General features: G+C 42.2%; 1 protein-coding gene across 1 annotated transcript in view; it reads right to left on the bottom strand.

Annotated features, from left to right (window-relative positions):
* Positions 1-918: 918 nt before the first annotated feature.
* Positions 919-17151, bottom strand: part of LOC140736207 (deoxynucleoside triphosphate triphosphohydrolase SAMHD1-like) — a 55129-nt gene continuing 38896 nt past the window's right edge. The window contains exons 11-15 of the mRNA XM_073062119.1: positions 15514-15674; positions 7130-7222; positions 6327-6431; positions 5466-5603; positions 919-4584 (exon numbers count right to left, since the gene is read on the bottom strand). Of these exons, the coding sequence (XP_072918220.1) occupies positions 4534-4584; positions 5466-5603; positions 6327-6431; positions 7130-7222; positions 15514-15674 (548 nt within the window). The 3' untranslated portion in view covers positions 919-4533. The remainder of the gene's footprint in view (positions 4585-5465; positions 5604-6326; positions 6432-7129; positions 7223-15513; positions 15675-17151) is intronic.

Below are 17151 nucleotides of genomic sequence, written 5' to 3' on the forward strand. Positions count from 1 at the left end.
CCACAAAACAACAGATTTCTTGATGTACGCGTGTGATAATAACCTGCTTATGTTTCTTTGAATTATGACAGTGCCTTGTTGGACAGAGTTGGGTATTCGGCTCCTCAAACCTGATGATTGATCTGATTTTATCCTCAGCCCCTAACTCTCCACCCTGAAGCCAAAATCCATCTGAGCCTTGAATATATACTCAGTGGCCACTTGACGAGGTACACCTCGACAAGAGAATGTGAATGCAAGTATCTGATCAGCCAATCATCTGGCAGCAACTCAATGTGTAAGAGCGTGCAGACATGGTCAAGAGGTTCACTTGTTATTCAGAATGGGGACAAAATGTGATCTGGGTGACTTTGACGTTGGAATGATTATTGATGCCATACGTGTTGGTTTGAGCATTTCAGAAACCGTTGATCACCTGGGATTTTCATGCACAACCTTCTCCAGAGTTTACAGAGAATAGTGTGAAAAACAACAAAACACCCAGTGTGCCGCAGTTTTGTGGTCAAAAATAGTTGGTTAATGAGAGAGATTAATGAGAATAGCCAGACTGGTTCAAGCTGACAGGAAAGCGATAGTAACTCAGATAACCATGTGTCATGACCGTGGTGTGCAGAGGAGCATCTCAACACACTACACATCGAGCCTTAAAGTGGACGAGCTACTGCAACTGACAAACGTGAACACACACTCAGTGGCCATCAGGGGCCTCCTCTGCCTGATACAGTGGCCACTGACTGTATTTGATGGCCACTTCCACAGTTCTCTGGCAAAAGAGATCCAGAGATCCAGGAGATCTCAGGTTGTGAAAAAGTCCCATTTGTAGGTAATGACTGGATCTGATTGATTGTTAAATTGACTTTAACTGTCGTCACTGCTACAATACAAGAACTTACCAACAAAGTTACACACAATAAGATATTGATCAGATAAGCCCAACTTTATTGATATTCCATTGTCATTAACTGTATCTCCATATTATTCTAGACAAAACATTAAATATTCCACTATGACAAAGAAAACACAATTAATGTCTAAATGATTATGCAAACTCACTCCAGGAGAGACCTTTTAAACAGGGCTGATGGAGTCATGTGATCTAATATCAAATGTCACAACAATATTTCCCACTATCCAAGGTAAATTGAAAGTCAAAGTAAATTTATTATCAAAGTACATATTTACCACCAAATACAACCTGATTTTCATTATCCAATTAAATGAAGAAAAATATAAGAAAAAGGAGTGAAATGACATTCAGTTGTCCAATCACAGAAAAGTTGTACATCCATTTTACCCCTGAAATACCCCAATAAGGCAATTTATTGCACAGCGTTGCAGCATGTACCCACCAGAGATAATACCCTCCCGTCTCTCACAATAAATTGTGCAAACAGAGTGGTAGAATCCATTCTTGCAAAAATATTTCTCTCTCTCTCTCTCTCTCTCTCTCTCTATTCCCCCTTGGGCATGGGTCGGCTTCACCCGGGGAACACCTGAGCTGCAGTAAACAACTCACATTTATACAGTTGATTTAAATTCACCTGAATCCATTTCTGAGACCATTTGGAATGGGGGAGAGGGAGTCAAAATAACTTCAGCTCTCCATTAAATGTCAACAGGACCATGGGCAGCATAATCAGAGACATTACCAGCTCCTCAGTAATCGATTGTACACCACAGTGTATTTGCATTGTCTACAAACCTGACCTGTTATCATTCAGACCACCTACAACATTCTTGTGTTGGCCAATCAGCACATTCTCCTTTCTCCCACATGCTTTGCCAAAGCAATTAAATGAACTTCCATGCTAATCTGGGAAAGGATGGAGTGTGGAGCAGTTGTCCATCGTTAACACTCATTAGGAATTATCAGTGGGGACACTGGACTTCCTAGTTGCAAGTCAATCACAGAATTAATTCTGTCCTTCCATTTCCCCAACTCCATGACATTCACAAAAGCCCAAAACAGCTTTCTTCTCTTAACTGTGTATTTACAAAATTCTTTAGTCAAATATACTACCTGTATATTTCTCATCATCATTATATTTACACTAACTTAAGCTTGTGAGAAGACTGTGGGTACAGATGGCTAAAGTTATGTAATGCCCTGGTTAAGACTTTTACTGCTATGCTGTAGGTATTTCATTTCAGTAGTTCTGTAACAGCAGTCTGTTTGGGTCTGAGCTGAGTAAGGGGCTTTACTGTTCAACTTAGGAATCTGGCGCCTGCCAATCAAGATGATGGGAGAAGGTTCTAGAAAACGCTGGGCAGAGAGTTTTTGGTGTGGATTGAGGTTTTTGTTGGCGGCAGCTGGGTGAAGACAAGAGGGAGACAGGCTGAGGATTTTGTCCCTGTTACACGAGGTGCTTTATGCAGATGAATGGCTTTGAGGAGGAAGGACCAATACTGCCGTAGGAAACCCGTTTGTTCGAGATGGATTACAAGCATCATTCAGAAGGTGCCATTTGTATATCAAAGACAATGGTTTCTGGGAGGTTTGAGTTCCACTGTGCACACATGACAGTTTTGGTATAATGGGCACTTTTGTGTTTTTTCTTTCTTTCCTTTAATAGCTGGTTGCTTAAGTTAACATTCTTAAATATACTTCTTTATAATTCTGTGTAGTGTATGATGTTATTTCTTGCTGACGGGCGATTGCTGGGGGCAGGAAATCACACAGCATTGACACAAACTGGGGTTTAGGTGGGCTAGACATCTCAACATCACGGATTTGGCAGGACCAAAAGTCATACACACCATCGACACAAGGAGCCTGAGAAAGATGTGTTTCTCGCTGTGGAGTCCAGTGGCTGTTAGTGACGGTCTAACGAGTTATTTCTAGAGACACACAGTAAACAGGGGATGAGTGGCTGGAGGGAAGGGTGAATGGACAAGGGAATCGCAGAGGCAGCGATCCCTGCAGAAATCAGAGAGTGGGGGAGGTAAAGATATGTTTACTGTGAATGCTGTATTCCACACTCTGCAACGTTCTGCATGGTGATACAAACTACATGGTTTACAATTTGAAGTTAGATACCAACTGGAACAGGGAGCAAGCGATCAATAAGATACTGTGTTGAAAAAGGAAACAATTCTTCTCAACTAACTTGTTCCTAAGTCATTTAGATTTCAATTTCTTTGCATGAAGATTTCTTTTCAACTTTGAAGCAAGCGCTCTGTAAACTGGGAATCAGAAAAGAACCAAGGAAACTAGGAGATTAAACCAACAAGGACGAGAAATAAAACAATTGCATGATAACTTCAGCAAGGCCTTTGACAAAGTTCCACATGGAAGGTTAGTTAAGAAGGTTCAGTCGTTAGGTATTAATGCTGGAATAATAAAATGGATTCAACAGTGGCTAGATGGGAGATGCCAGAGAGTAGTGGTGGATAATTGTTTATCGGGATGGAGGCCGGTGACTAGCGGGGTGCCTCAGGGATCTGTTTTGGGCCCAATGTTGTTTGTAATATACATAAATGATCTGGATGATGGGGTGGTAAATTGGATTAGTAAGTATGCCGATGATACTAAGGTAGGAGGTGTTGTGGATAATGAGGTGGGTTTTCAAAGCTTGCAGGGAGATTTATGCCGGTTAGAAGAATGGGCTGAATGTTGGCAGATGGAGTTTAATGCTGAGAAGTGTAAGGTTCTACATTTTGGCAGGAATAATCCAAATAGAACATACAGGGTAAATGGTAGGGCATTGAGGAATGCAGTGGAACAGAGAGATCTAGGAATAACAGTGCATAGTTCCCTGAAGGTGGAGTCTCATGTAGATAGGGTGGTGAAGAAGGCTTTTGGAACGCTGGCCTTTATAAATCAGAGCATTGAGTACAGAAGTTGGGATGTAATGTTAAAATTGTACAAGGCATTGGTAAGGCCAAATTTGGAATATTGTGTACAGTTCTGGTCACCGAATTATAAGAAAGATATCAATAAATTAGAGAGAGTGCAGAGACGATTTACTAGGATGTTACCTGGGTTTCAGCACTTAAGTTACAGAGAAAGGTTGAACAAGTTAGGTCTCTATTCATTGGAGCGTAGAAGGTTGAGGGGGGATTTGATCGAGGTATTTAAAATTTTGAGAGGGATAGATAGAGTTGACGTGAATAGGCTGTTTCCATTGAGAGTAGGGGAGATTCAAACGAGAGGACATGATTTGAGAGTTAGAGGGCAAAAGTTTAAGGGAAACACGAGGGGGTATTTCTTTACTCAGAGAGTGATAGCTGTGTGGAATGAGCTTCCTGTAGAAGTAGTAGAGGCCAGTTCAGTTGTGTAATTTAAGGTAAAATTGGATAGGTATATGGACTGGAAAGGAGTGGAGGATTATGGGCTGAGTGCAGGTAGGTGGGACTAGGTGAGATTAAGAGTTCGGCACGTACTAGGAGGGCCGGAATGGCCTGTTTCTGTGCTGTGATTGTTATATGGTTATATGATGCACAGGAAATTCCTCACCCTTCCTACTTGAAGAGCTACAACATTATCTACTTAAACAGCTTAAATCGCTCCACGCCTGACGATGTGATTGATCGTCACTCCTGGACTGGTACCAACATTGACGCAGGGTCAATATCATCATGATCCTGCAGGTAGACACAACATGCAATGATTAACCACCATTCTAAATGGAAAAGAATATCACATCACGTTATTTAAACTTCAAAAGGGCTTAAGAAAAACAATTTCCTTGCACTTCCATACCATGCTGCCACACATCCTCCAAATCCACACTGCTCTCACCTTTCAACGAAAGCCCCTTCCACCCCCTCAGGTTTCAAATCCCTCCCACCCACCCACCTCCTCCTTGCCATTATTTCTGAGGAAGGAAAGGGGACATTTCCACAGTCTCCTTGCATGACAAACGTCAATAAAACCGACACTAATATTCCCGGAGTATAACAGCCAAGGAGAGAAAGGATTGAGAACATCTGCAAGAGGCAAATGTCTCAGGATGATGAGATCATTCAGCACCTCATCCCTGTTCCTGTTGTTGCCATTTGGCAGGAGGCTCAGAGCAGCGAAAAGCTAATTTGTGGCATCTATATGCAGGGTATGTATGCCCATGATAGTCACATGACTTTACAGAACTGAAACAGGCCCTTTGGCCCATCCAGTCCATGCCAAACTATTAAGCTGCCTTGTCCCATCAAACTGTACCCGGACGACCCTTTCCATCCATGTATCTATCCAAATTTCTCTAAAATGTTAAAACTAAGTTTGAATCCACCACTTCATTCCACACTCTTACTCTTCATTCCACATTCTCACACTCTGAGTGAAAGAAGCTCCCCTTCATGATCTCCTTAAATATTTCTCCTTTCACCCTTAACCCATGACCTCTGGTTGTAATCTCACCCAATCTCAAAAGTCTGCTAGCTTTTACCCTATCAACACCCGTCATAATTTTATCTTACGACTTTGCAGAAGCTATTACAGTAACACTGTGGCATCTTACTCTTCTTACCCATGGCTTGGAAAACTTCGTGGTGCGACACCATTCAAAAAACCGTCCCTTTGCAGCTTCCACACTCTTCTTGTCGGTCTTCTTACAGAATACTTGGATTAGCAGTTCTAAAAACTTCTCTGGTAGTATCTGAGATACCTGGGTGGGCACCAGAGAGAGAGAGAGATTAATACCCACAACCATGAGGAGATAAACAAACATATGAAGTAGTTGGCCACACAGTCCCTCGAGCCTATTGAACTTTCCAGTAAGATCATGACTAATCTGTTGTAACTTCCAATCCACCATCTTGACTACTCACAGTGACCACCCACCAGTTTATCATGCCTTTGTCTTGAAAATACTCAAGTTCTCTGCTTCAAAAAAAAAGTTCCAAGGATGCATGATCACTGAGAGAAAAGGCTTTACCTCACCTCTTAAATGAGCAACCATCTATTTTTAAAAACTGGACGCCTAGTTCTACAGTTTCAAAAAGAAAACATTCTTTCCACTTCAACCCTGGTAAGCCCTGTTGTACTGTATGTTTCAAACGATTCTCCTCTCACATTTATAAAGTCCGGGAAATGCATGTTCAGCCTGTCCAGACTATCCTGTTATGACAACCAGACCACAATGAGCTTCCTAGAGCAACCGAGCAAGGTTCAGATCGCAGACACACCAAGTACAGGCTGAATCCCAGGGAGATGGCCAATATCTCCAGAGACGATGATGGCTGGGAAGCAAACTGAAAACAGTGGAAAGCCCACAACGAGAGCCCCAGTCACAACCCCAACAGTGGCCGGTGCAAGGCTGGAAGGAAACGAGTTCACACGCTGCTTCAGTGGCCAGACGTGTTTATACCTCCGATGCTCGGGAGGTTACCTGCTCTCTTCTGATTTTGAAGGCCTTGTCAGGGTCACTCTTGCAGTAGAATAGAACATTATTAATGGGGTTTTTCTCTTGCATCCCGTAGTTCATTGGAATAACCTAGTGTGAGAAATTTTAGTTATATTTATTCATGGTAAAATACAAATTACTCTCTCATAAATAGCCACAAAATAAAACAAACTGTATTTTTTATGACATTGGTCACAAGCCCATCGATTATGACAGTTACTCTTTTGATAGAAGTGCAGCCTGTTAGTTCCACAGCGCAGGCTCAATCCCAAACTCCTGCACAGAGATTATACAATTTCCCTGTGAATACGCAAATTTCTTTGAGGTGCACCAGTTCCTCCCACATCCCAATGACAAGGGGGTTAAATGTCTGTGGTAAATTACACCTACAGAGCGGGTAAGTGATAGGATCTGGGGGGAAATGAGGGAAGATTCAAATGCCACAGAGTCAGTAACCTGGCTTTAATCCTGACCTCAGGTACTGTCTATGTGGAGTTTGCATGCTCTCCCTGTAACCAAGGGGAATTCCTCGGGGTCTCAGATTTTCTCCCAAATCCCGAACTGTGCACATTTGTAAATTAGTTGACCACTGTAACATACCCTTGGTGTGCAGGTGAGTGCTGGAATCTGTACTGAGTTAATAGGAACATGTGGAGAATAAAATAGATGAGGGTAGGATTAGGTAAATGGGTACCTGATGACTGATCAAAGGTCTTGGTTCCATAATGGCACAATCTGCCAGATGTATGGAGAACTCTCCTCTCCATCATTAGCAAGCCAGTACTCACATTTACAATGAAATCTTTTGCCTCGAGCTTAACGTCCACTTGTTCTGAGCGAAGAGCTTCAACCACTTTAGCCTTCAGATTAACAATCTCCTCCTGATGGAGAGAGAACAGTTCAAGTGAGTTTGATTAAATTTGTAAATGTACAAATAAAATCCAATGTACAATAAAACATCGACCGCAGTCTGTGACAGTAAACACCTACAGGGATTTTAATGTTACAAATGACTGTCCAGGGAGAGGAAAAGGTTTTTGGGAGCATATGCCCAAATTCTCTCAAATGCCATTATAATTTTGAGCAGAAATTATCAATGATTGATGAATTAGTAACAATAATTATGGACTTTTTTCCGCAAGGAAATATAATGCTTATTTATGTGCATTCATTGTGTAACGCCCTGGTTAAGATTTTTATGATGCTCTAGATATTTCATTTTAGCAGTTCTCTTCTTCTTGTTCTGCTTCTTCTTCGGCTGTCCATCAATTTTGATGTTGACTGAGGCCTGGGCAAGGTTGTATGGAAGACCGGCAGTTGCCCATGCACAAGTCTGTCCTCTCCACACCACTGATGTTGTTGAAGGGAAGGACATTAAGCCGATACAGCTTGGCACCGGTGTCATCGCAGAGCAATGTGTGGTTAAGTGCCTTGATCAAGGACACAACACGTTGCCTCAGCTGAGGCTTGAGCCAGTGACCTTCTGATCACTAAACCAACACTTTAGCCACTTGGCCACGCGCCAACACAGCAATTCTCTAAGACCAGTCTGTTCTGCTTTTAGCATGCTTGGGCTTGAGCTAAAGTTAAGAGGCTATATTATTCAACTTAGGAATGTTGTGTCAACCAATCAGGATGGTGGAATTGGGAGAAGGTTCTAGAGAACACTGCCTGATAGGTTTTTGTGATGGACACAGTGGTGTGGGTTGAGGTACTTTCTGGGGGGAGCTGGGAGAGGACAAGAGGGAAGATGGCTGAGGACATTGTCCCTGTTGCACAAGGTGCTTTGTTCAGATGAAAACTTCAAGGAGGAAGGACCAATACCCCCCTGAGGGAGCCTGTTTGTATGAGATAGATTTTGAGCGACATTTGGAAGACGGTGTGTGCTTTCATGCAGACTGTGGTCCAGCACGTGAGTTAAAGACAACTTCAAGATGAACTCCAACGGATGTGCACATTTTGACTGGGTTAACTGTAATCGGCCCTTTCTATCTTTTTTTTTCTTTTCTCTACTAACTGTTTGATAAAGCTGAAATTTGTAAATATTGTAATTGTATGGAGTGCATGATCTGTTATTTCTTGTTGACAGATGATTGCATGGGGGCAGTATTTGCACAGTATTCACACAGATCGGGGTTCCGGTGGTTCAGACATCCCAACTTCCCAGTTTTGGTGGGGCCCATATACAGAGTTTGAGACAGGTGGTTTTCTCATTGGTGAGTCCACTGGCTGTCAGTGAGGGGCTAATGATACTTGTTAAAAAGAGGTTTCAATTGTTTTACTATTAATAAATGTATAACAGAGAGAGATTGGGAAAAATGAAGCATTTCAGAAAATCTGTTCAAAAATTATTGTAGAAGCAATATATCAGTTCTCTCTCTGCTTTGCACTTCTGTGCTCTGGGGTTTATTATGTTTATGACGGTAACTGCTACATGAGTGGGGGTGTGGTAAATTTACGGGAATAAATTACGCATTCTTGTTTATTTCATTGCAGTTTAGAGCTTGGGACTGGTGGAGCTCATATTGTTTGCTGACTGCTGAGGTAACGCTCAATAATGCTTAGTTGCATGTTTGCCAATTGCTAATAAAGGATCAAATGAAAGGTTCGACTTTTGGAGCAAGCATTGGAGCTGTGGACACGTCACCTAAGTATAACAGTCCATATGGTCGCAGGTAAGAGGCAAATGTTCTGTTTTGATTTTGGATTAGTTTTGCCACGACTTTTCTGTCAGCAAAATTTTTCAGTAGTTACACCAAATGAACATCAGCTTTTGGATATGCTGAGAAATTAGAAGCACTACAGCTTGGAGCAGCTTGTTGATTCATGTTGCGTATTTTGGATTTTGGATTTGAAACAAAGCATTGAATGATCAGTGTTGCTGTGTCTGACTGGTTTGGAGTGAAAAGCTCTATAGTGTTTTCCTGAAGTGTTTTGACCCTTAAGTCTGTGAGGGACTGGGTGGCTTTGTTTGGAAAAAATGCAATCAAATCATTAGAAAGAAGTGACATAGGGTGGAATGGTTTAGAATCATTGTAGATCGAGCTCAGAAACTGCAAAGGTAAAAAGACCCCAAACAGTAGCAAAGATGTGGCTTACAAGTTACAACTGGAATTAGAAAATGGATGCCAAAAGGGCAAGGTTATGATAGTCATGGGGGATTTCAATATGCAGGTAGATTGGGAAAATCAAGTTGATGCTGGATTTCAAGAAGGGGATTCTGTAGAATATCTGCAAGACGTCTTTTTAGAGCAGCTCATGGTTGAACCCACAAAGGGGATCAGCTATTCTGGATTGGGAGTTGTGCAATGAACTGGAATTGATTAGAGAGCTTAAGGTAAAGGAACCTTTAAGAGCCAGTGATCACAATTGATAGAATTCACCCAGCTATACGAGAAGGAGAAGCTAATGCCACATATGTGAGTATTACAGTGGAGTAAAAGGAATTGCGGAGTTATGAGAGAGGAGCTGGCCAAAAGTGACCAGCCTATGTGGACCTCTGGGGCACCTATTTAGCGGCGATCTCGAGCAGCAGCAGAGCTCAATGGATACGACTAAATATTCCCATTACAGCCAGTTACAGATGGGAATCACAAATACATAGAAACATAGAAAACCTACAGCACAATACAGGCCCTTCAGCCCACAAAGTTGTGCCGAACAAGTCCCTACCTTAGAAATTACTAGGCTTACCCATAGCCCTCTATTTTTCTAAGCTCCATGTACATATCCAAAAGTCTCTTAAAAGACCCTATCGTATCTGCCTCCACCACCGTTGCTGGCAGCCCACTCCACGCACCCACCACTCTGCATAAAAAACTTACCCCTGACATCTCCTCTGTATCTACTTCCAAGCACCTTAAACCTGTGTCCTCTTGTGGCAACCATTTCAGCTCTTGGAAAAAGCCTCTGACTATCCACACGATCAATGCCTCTCATCATCTTATACACCTCTATCAGGTCACCTCTCATCCTTCGTCACTCCAAGGAGAAAAGGCTGAGATTACTCAACCTATTTTCATTAGACATGCTCCCCAATCCAGGCCACATCCCTGTAAATTTCCTCTGTACCCCTTCTATCCTTCCTGTAGTGAGGCAACTAGAACTGAGCACAGTACTCCAAGTGGGGTCTGACCAAGGTCCTATATAGCTACAACATTATCTCTCAGCTCCTAAATTCAATTCCATGATTATTGAAGGCCAATACACCGTATGCCTTCTTAACCATGAAGTCAACCTGTGCAGCTGCTTTGAGCATCCTATGGACTCAGATCTCAAGTTCCCTCTGATCCTCCACACTGCCATTAATACTATATTCTGCCATCATATTTGACCTACCAAAATGAACCACTTCACACTTATCTGGGTTAAACTCCATCTGCCACTTCTCAGCCCAGTTTTGCATCTTCTCAATGTCTCGCTGTAACCTCTGACAGCCCTCCACACTATCCACAACACCTCCAACCTTTGTGTTATCAGCAATCTTACTAACCCATCCCTCCACTTCCTCATCCAGGTCATTTATAAAAATCACAAACAGTAAGGGTCCCAGAACAGATCCCTGAGGCAAACCACTGGTCACCAACCTCTATGCAGAATATGACCCGTTTATAACCACACTTTGCCTACTGTGGGCAAGCCAGTTCTGGATCCACAAAGCAATGTCCCCTTGGATCCCATGCCTCCTGACTTTCTCAATAAGCCTTGCATGGGGTACTTTATCAAATGCCTTGCTGTAATCCATATACACTACATCTACTGCTCTTCCTTTATCAATGTGTTTAAGCACATCCTCAAAAAATTCAATCAGGCTCGTAAGGCACAACCTGCCATTGACAAAGCCATGCTGACTATTCCTACTCATATTATACCTCTCTAAATGTTCATAAATCCTGCCTCTCAGGACCTTCTCCATCAACATACCAACCACTGAAGTAAGATTTATAGGTCTATAATTTCCTGGGCTATCTCTACTCCCTTTCTTGAATAAAGGAACAACATCCGCAACCCTACAATTCTCCGGAACCTCCCCCGTCCCCATTGATGATTCAAAGATCATTGTCAGAGGCTCAGCAATCTCCTTCCTCGTCTCTCACAGCAGCCTGGGGTACATCTGATCTAGTCCCGGCGACTTATCCAACTTGATGCTTTCCAAAAGCTCTAGCGCATTCTCTTTCTTAATATCTACATGCTCAAACTTTTCAGTCCACTGCAAGTCATCACTAGAATCACCAAGATCCTTTTCCATAGTGAATACTGAAGTAAAGTATTCTTTAAGTACCTTTGCTATTTCCTCCGGTTCCATGCACACTTTCCCACTGTCACATGTGGTAGGTCCTATTCTTTCATGTCTTATCCTCTTGCTCTGCACATACTTGTAGAATGCCTTGGGATTTTCCTTAATTCTGCTCACCAAGGCCTACTCATGGCCTCTTCTGGCTCTCCTAACTTCCTTTTTAAGCTCCTTCCTGTTAGCCATATAATCTTCTAGATCTTTAACATTACCTAGATCTCTGAACCTTTTATAAGCTTTTCTTTTCTTCTTGACTCGATTTATTACAGCCTTTGTACACCACAGTTCCTGTACCCTACTAGAACTTCCCTGTCTCATTGGAACATACCTATACAGAGCTCTACACAAATATCCCCTGAACATTTGCCACATTTCATCCGTATGTTTCCCTGAAAACATCTGTTTCCAATTTAAGCTTCCAATTTCCTGCCTGATAGCCTCATAATTCCCCTTACTCCAATTAAACACTTTTCTAACTTATCTGTTCCTATCTCTCTCCAATGCTATTGTAAAGGAGATAGAATTATGATCACCATCTCCAAAATGCTCTACCACTGAGAGATATGACACCTGACCAGGTTCATTTCCCAATACCAAATCAAGTACAGACTCTCCTCTTCTAGGCTTATCTGCATATTGTATCAAGAAACATTCCTGAACACACCTAACAAACTCCATCCCATCTAAACCCCTTGCTCTAGAGAGATGCCAATCAATATTTCAGAAATTAAAATCTCCCATCACGACAACTCTGTTATTATATGTCCAAAATCTGTACAGTTAGTAAAGATGTTGCAATGCAATTGAATAAACTATCACTGCTTAAAACCAATGGAAACAAAGCTGATTGTAGCCACACTTCTCACTGGATTCATGTTGGAAACGTGGCTGCAGGTCAGGAATACAAGTGTGTTTAAGAAAATGGAGCTTTAGACTCACAGTATCAACTATCCTGCTGGCAAACATACAGTCTCCAGTAAACAAAATCGAAGATCTCAGAGCTAGGTGCTGGATCAGAGGAACGTTAGGACCTCATGCATCCTTTGCTTCCTAGAATCCTGGTAAACCCCTTCTATACTGGATGCAATGATTCAGATTGACAGGTTTAATATACACCGTCAGGATAGGACTATTGATGTCTGAAAAGCAGGGGTGGAGGTGTGTGCCTCATGATCAACTTCTCTTGGTGCACAAACATACAGTGTTGACCCAACTTTGCTCACCAGACCTGGAATGTCTTGCAATTAATTGCCACCCATTTTACTTGCCACAGGATATTTCTGTGATCATTTTGGAACCAGTGTACTTTCCACCTCAACCAATGTCAAACAGACTTTAGATCATCTGAGCAATGGGATCAATATGCATGAAACAGCAGACACTGATGCATTCACCATCATTTTGGGGGATTTTAACCAGGCCAGCCTGAAAAACTCACGAAATAATTACCATCATCAAATCATTTGTAGTACAAGAGGAAACAACACATTGGACCATTGTTACACCATCATCAAGAATGCCTTCCATGCTGTTTCATGCGCTCACTATGGAAAGTCTGATCATCTGGCTGTACTTCTACTCCCTGAGTGTAGGCAGCACCAGTAGTGAGGACCCAGAAGCTATGGACAAGGGAAGATGGGAGTGGTTGTAGGACTGCTTTGAATCGGTAGACTGGACTGTATTCGGAGATTCATCTGTGAATCTGGATGAGTATGAAGCAATTGTTACCGACTTTAGTTCACCTGGAAGTAGTATTCTAAAGGCAGGATGATGCAACCCTGGCTGACAAGAGAAGTCCAAGGCAACATAAAAGCCAAAGAGAGAGCATTTAATACAGCAAAAATCAGTGGGAAGTTAGAGGATTGGGAATCTTTCATAAACCAACAGAAGGCAACTAGAAAGTCATAAAGAAGTAAAAGTTGGATTATGAAATTAAGCTTGCCAATAATATTAAAGATGACACCAGAAATTTCTTCTGATAGATCAAAGTGTAAAAGAGAAGTGAGAGTAGATATTGGACCACTGGAAAATTATGCTGGGGAAGTAGTAAATGAGGGACATCGAAATGGCCGATGAACTGAATAAGTATTTTGCATCAGTCTTCTCTGTGGAGGACACTGGCCGTAGGCTGGAAGATTGACAGTGTTGGGGACAGAAATGAGTGAAGTTGCCGGATTTAGGGAGAAGGTGCTTGAGAAACTGAAAGGTCTGAAGATAGATAAGCCACGTAGATCAGATAGTGTACACTCCAGGGTTCCGATGGAGGTGGCTAAAGAGATTGTAGAGGCATTAGTATTGCTCTTTCAAAAACCGATGGACTGTGGCATGGTTACAGAGGACTGGAAAGTTGCAAATGTCACTCCACTCTGCAAGGGTGGGGGAGGCAGAAGGAAGAAAATTACAGGCCAGTTTGTTTGACGTCAGTGGTTGGGAAAATGTTGGAATTGATTGTTAAGGATGTGGTTTCCGGTACTTGGAGGCACATGATAAAATAGGGTGTAGTTGGCATGGTTCCCTTCAGGAAAATTTTGCCTGATAAATTTGGTGGAATTCTTTGAAGAAATAATAAGCAGGATAGACAAATGAGAATCGGAGTATGTTATCTACTAGGATTTTCAGACCGTTTTGACAAGTGAGGCTGCTTAACAAGTTAAAAGCCCATTGTATTACAGGAAATATGTTACCATGGATAGAGCATTGGTTAATTAGCAGAAGGCAAAGAGAGGGAATAAATAGAGTTTTTTCTGGTTTGCTGCGGTGACAAGTGGTGTTCCACGGGGTGTGTGTTGAGACTGCTCTCTTTAATTTGGATGAAGGAATGGATATCTTTATGGCCAGGTTTGCAGACAATATGAAGATAGGTGGAGGAGCAGGTAGTTTGCAGGAGCAGAGAGGCTACAGAATGACTAAGACGGATTGGGAGAATGGATTGGTGGATGAAATACAGTGTTGGGAAGGGTATGGTCATGCACTTTAGTGGAAGAAATAAAAATGTAGACTATTTTCACAATGAAGAGAATATTCTGAAATCTCAGGTGCAAAGGGACTTGGGTGTCCTCACGCAGGACTCCCTGAAGGTGAATTTGCAGGTGAAGTTGGTGGAGAGGAAGGCAAATGCAATGTCACCATTCATTTGGAGAGGATTATAATATAAAAGCAAGAATGTAATGTTAAGGCTGCTAATGTTAATGTTAAAGTGCTGGTGAGGCCTCATTTGGAGTTCTGTGAGTGGTTTTGAGCCCCTTATCACAGAAAGGATCTGCTGTCATTGGAGATGTTTCAATGGAGGTTCACAAAAATGATTCCAGGATTGAAAGGCTCATCATATGAGGAGCAAATGAGGCTTTGGGGCAAAAATCACTGGAATTCAGAGAATGAGGGGAGAGCTCAGTGAAACCTAACAAATGTTAAAAGGTCTGAACAGAATAGGCTTGGAGAGGATGTTTCATCTGTTGTGGGAGTCTAAGACGAGAATAGAGGTATGTCCATTGTGAACAGAGATAAGGAGGTATTTCTTTAGCCAGAGTGTGGTGAATATGTGGAACTTATTGCCACATGCGGCTGTGAAGGCCAAGTCATTGGGGTATATTTGGGGCAGATGAGTCAGTGCCTGAAGGGATATGGGAGAAGGCAGGAAATTGAGAGAAATGCATCAGCCATGACAACATGGCAGAGCAGGCTTGAATCAAGAGTGTTGGAATGGTGCAGGAACATGATGCTGAGGTAGAACAGCCATAATGTTGAATAGCAGAGTACCTCAAAGGGCTAAAAGGATGACTATTACACCTGACTCTTCCAATCTCAGCTCATTTCAAGGGAAGGTTCACTGCCTTCTGGTTGTTGGAGTTGAGGCAGAGAATACCAGCCCGTAATAATTACCTTTTTAATAGTTTTCCCTTCTTCAGCCTGTGCCTGCCCTTCTTCAGCCTGTGTCTGCCCAATACATTTGTACAGGTTGCGGTTTATAATGTTGTTCAGGATTGTCCGTGCTTCTTCCAGCTCAGGTTTAGAGGAATTCAGAATCTGTTCAAAGATACTGTCTGTAAAAACAAAATACAAGATCAAAGAAAAACATTATAACAACATGTAATTGCATTGATCTAACAAACTTTTGTTTCTGGTTGACTTAAAGCGAATTAGGAAGATAAATGTGTGATTCGTCCCTATTAGCAATAGAGTTTTACAGTTATACAGCAATACAGCACAGACCCAGGCCTACCTTGTTCATGCCAAACTGATAGTCTGTCGAGTCACTTTGGCCCGTACCTGTACCATAATCTTGTAAGGAAAAAGTTCAATGTGATTCCTACTTGGTATACACTAAAATAAAAAGTAAGTCTAAAAGACAAAATGGTGCTAATTTGCAGTGGGATTATTTAGGAGAGTACAAGAGACCCAGTCCACAGCAAAGTTTGAGAAAATTAAGGGAGTACACGTGTACAGCCATAACAGTGGAAGATGGTGAAAACATGACTTTCACTGGAAACTGAATTCATGGTGCAGGTATCAGGCACATGGAAAAGTACCAGTTTAAGGGGCTTTTACGGGTATAAAAGGGGCACCTGTTTGGTGCAAGAGCTGAATGTTTTGTCCAAGGCTAGACCACGGCTGGTGGTTAGCATTGTGACAGGGAACAGTACATTGAGAGAGTCAGAGTATGTCGAGTCAGAATTAGACAGATTAGAGAGAGGAGAGGCTGCGTGAAAGTCTGTCGGCATTCCACAGATCAGCTCATTTAGAGGATGATATCTATTATTTTTATTTCTGCATTGCTATTACTTACTGCAATTGAGATTTGTTTTAAATTCTAAAAATTATTTTGAAATTCGTTATGTGCTTTTTCCTGGTTCAGGTCAGGGTTTCACATATATAACCATATAACAATTACTGCACGGAAATAAGCCATCTTGGCCCTTCTAGTCCATGCTGAACGCTTATTCTCATCTAGTCCCACCGACCTGCACTCAGCCCATAACCCTTCATATATATTCCTAAACCAATGAGATGACACACATGTGCAAGGCCACAAGTAAACACGATTGGAACTAGCACAAACACATTGAGTTTAGGAGCTGAGAGGTAATGTTGCCACTATATAGGACCCTGGTCAGACCCCACTTGGAGTACTGTGCTCAGTTCTGGTCGGCTCACTACAGGAATGATGTGGAAACCATAGAAAGGGTGCAGAGGAGATTTACAAGGATGTTGCCTGGATTGCGGAGCATGCCTTATGAGAATCGGTTGAGTGAACTCGGCCTTTTCTCCTTGGAGTGAAGGAGAATGAGAGGTGACCTGATAGAGCTGTAAAAGATGAGTAGAGTCATTGATCATGTGGATAGTCAGAGGCTTTTTCCCAGGGCTGAAATGGTTGCCACAAGAGGACACAGGTTTAAGGTGCTGGGGAGTAGGTACAGAGGAGATGTCAGGGGTAAGTTTTTTATGCAGAGTGTGGTGAGTGTGTGGAATGTGCTGCCGGCAATGGTGGTGGAGGTGGATATGATAGGGTCTTTTAAGAGA

This window comes from Hemitrygon akajei, chromosome 11, assembly GCF_048418815.1.
Source record: "Hemitrygon akajei chromosome 11, sHemAka1.3, whole genome shotgun sequence".
In the NCBI taxonomy this organism is placed as follows: Eukaryota; Metazoa; Chordata; class Chondrichthyes; order Myliobatiformes; family Dasyatidae; genus Hemitrygon; species Hemitrygon akajei.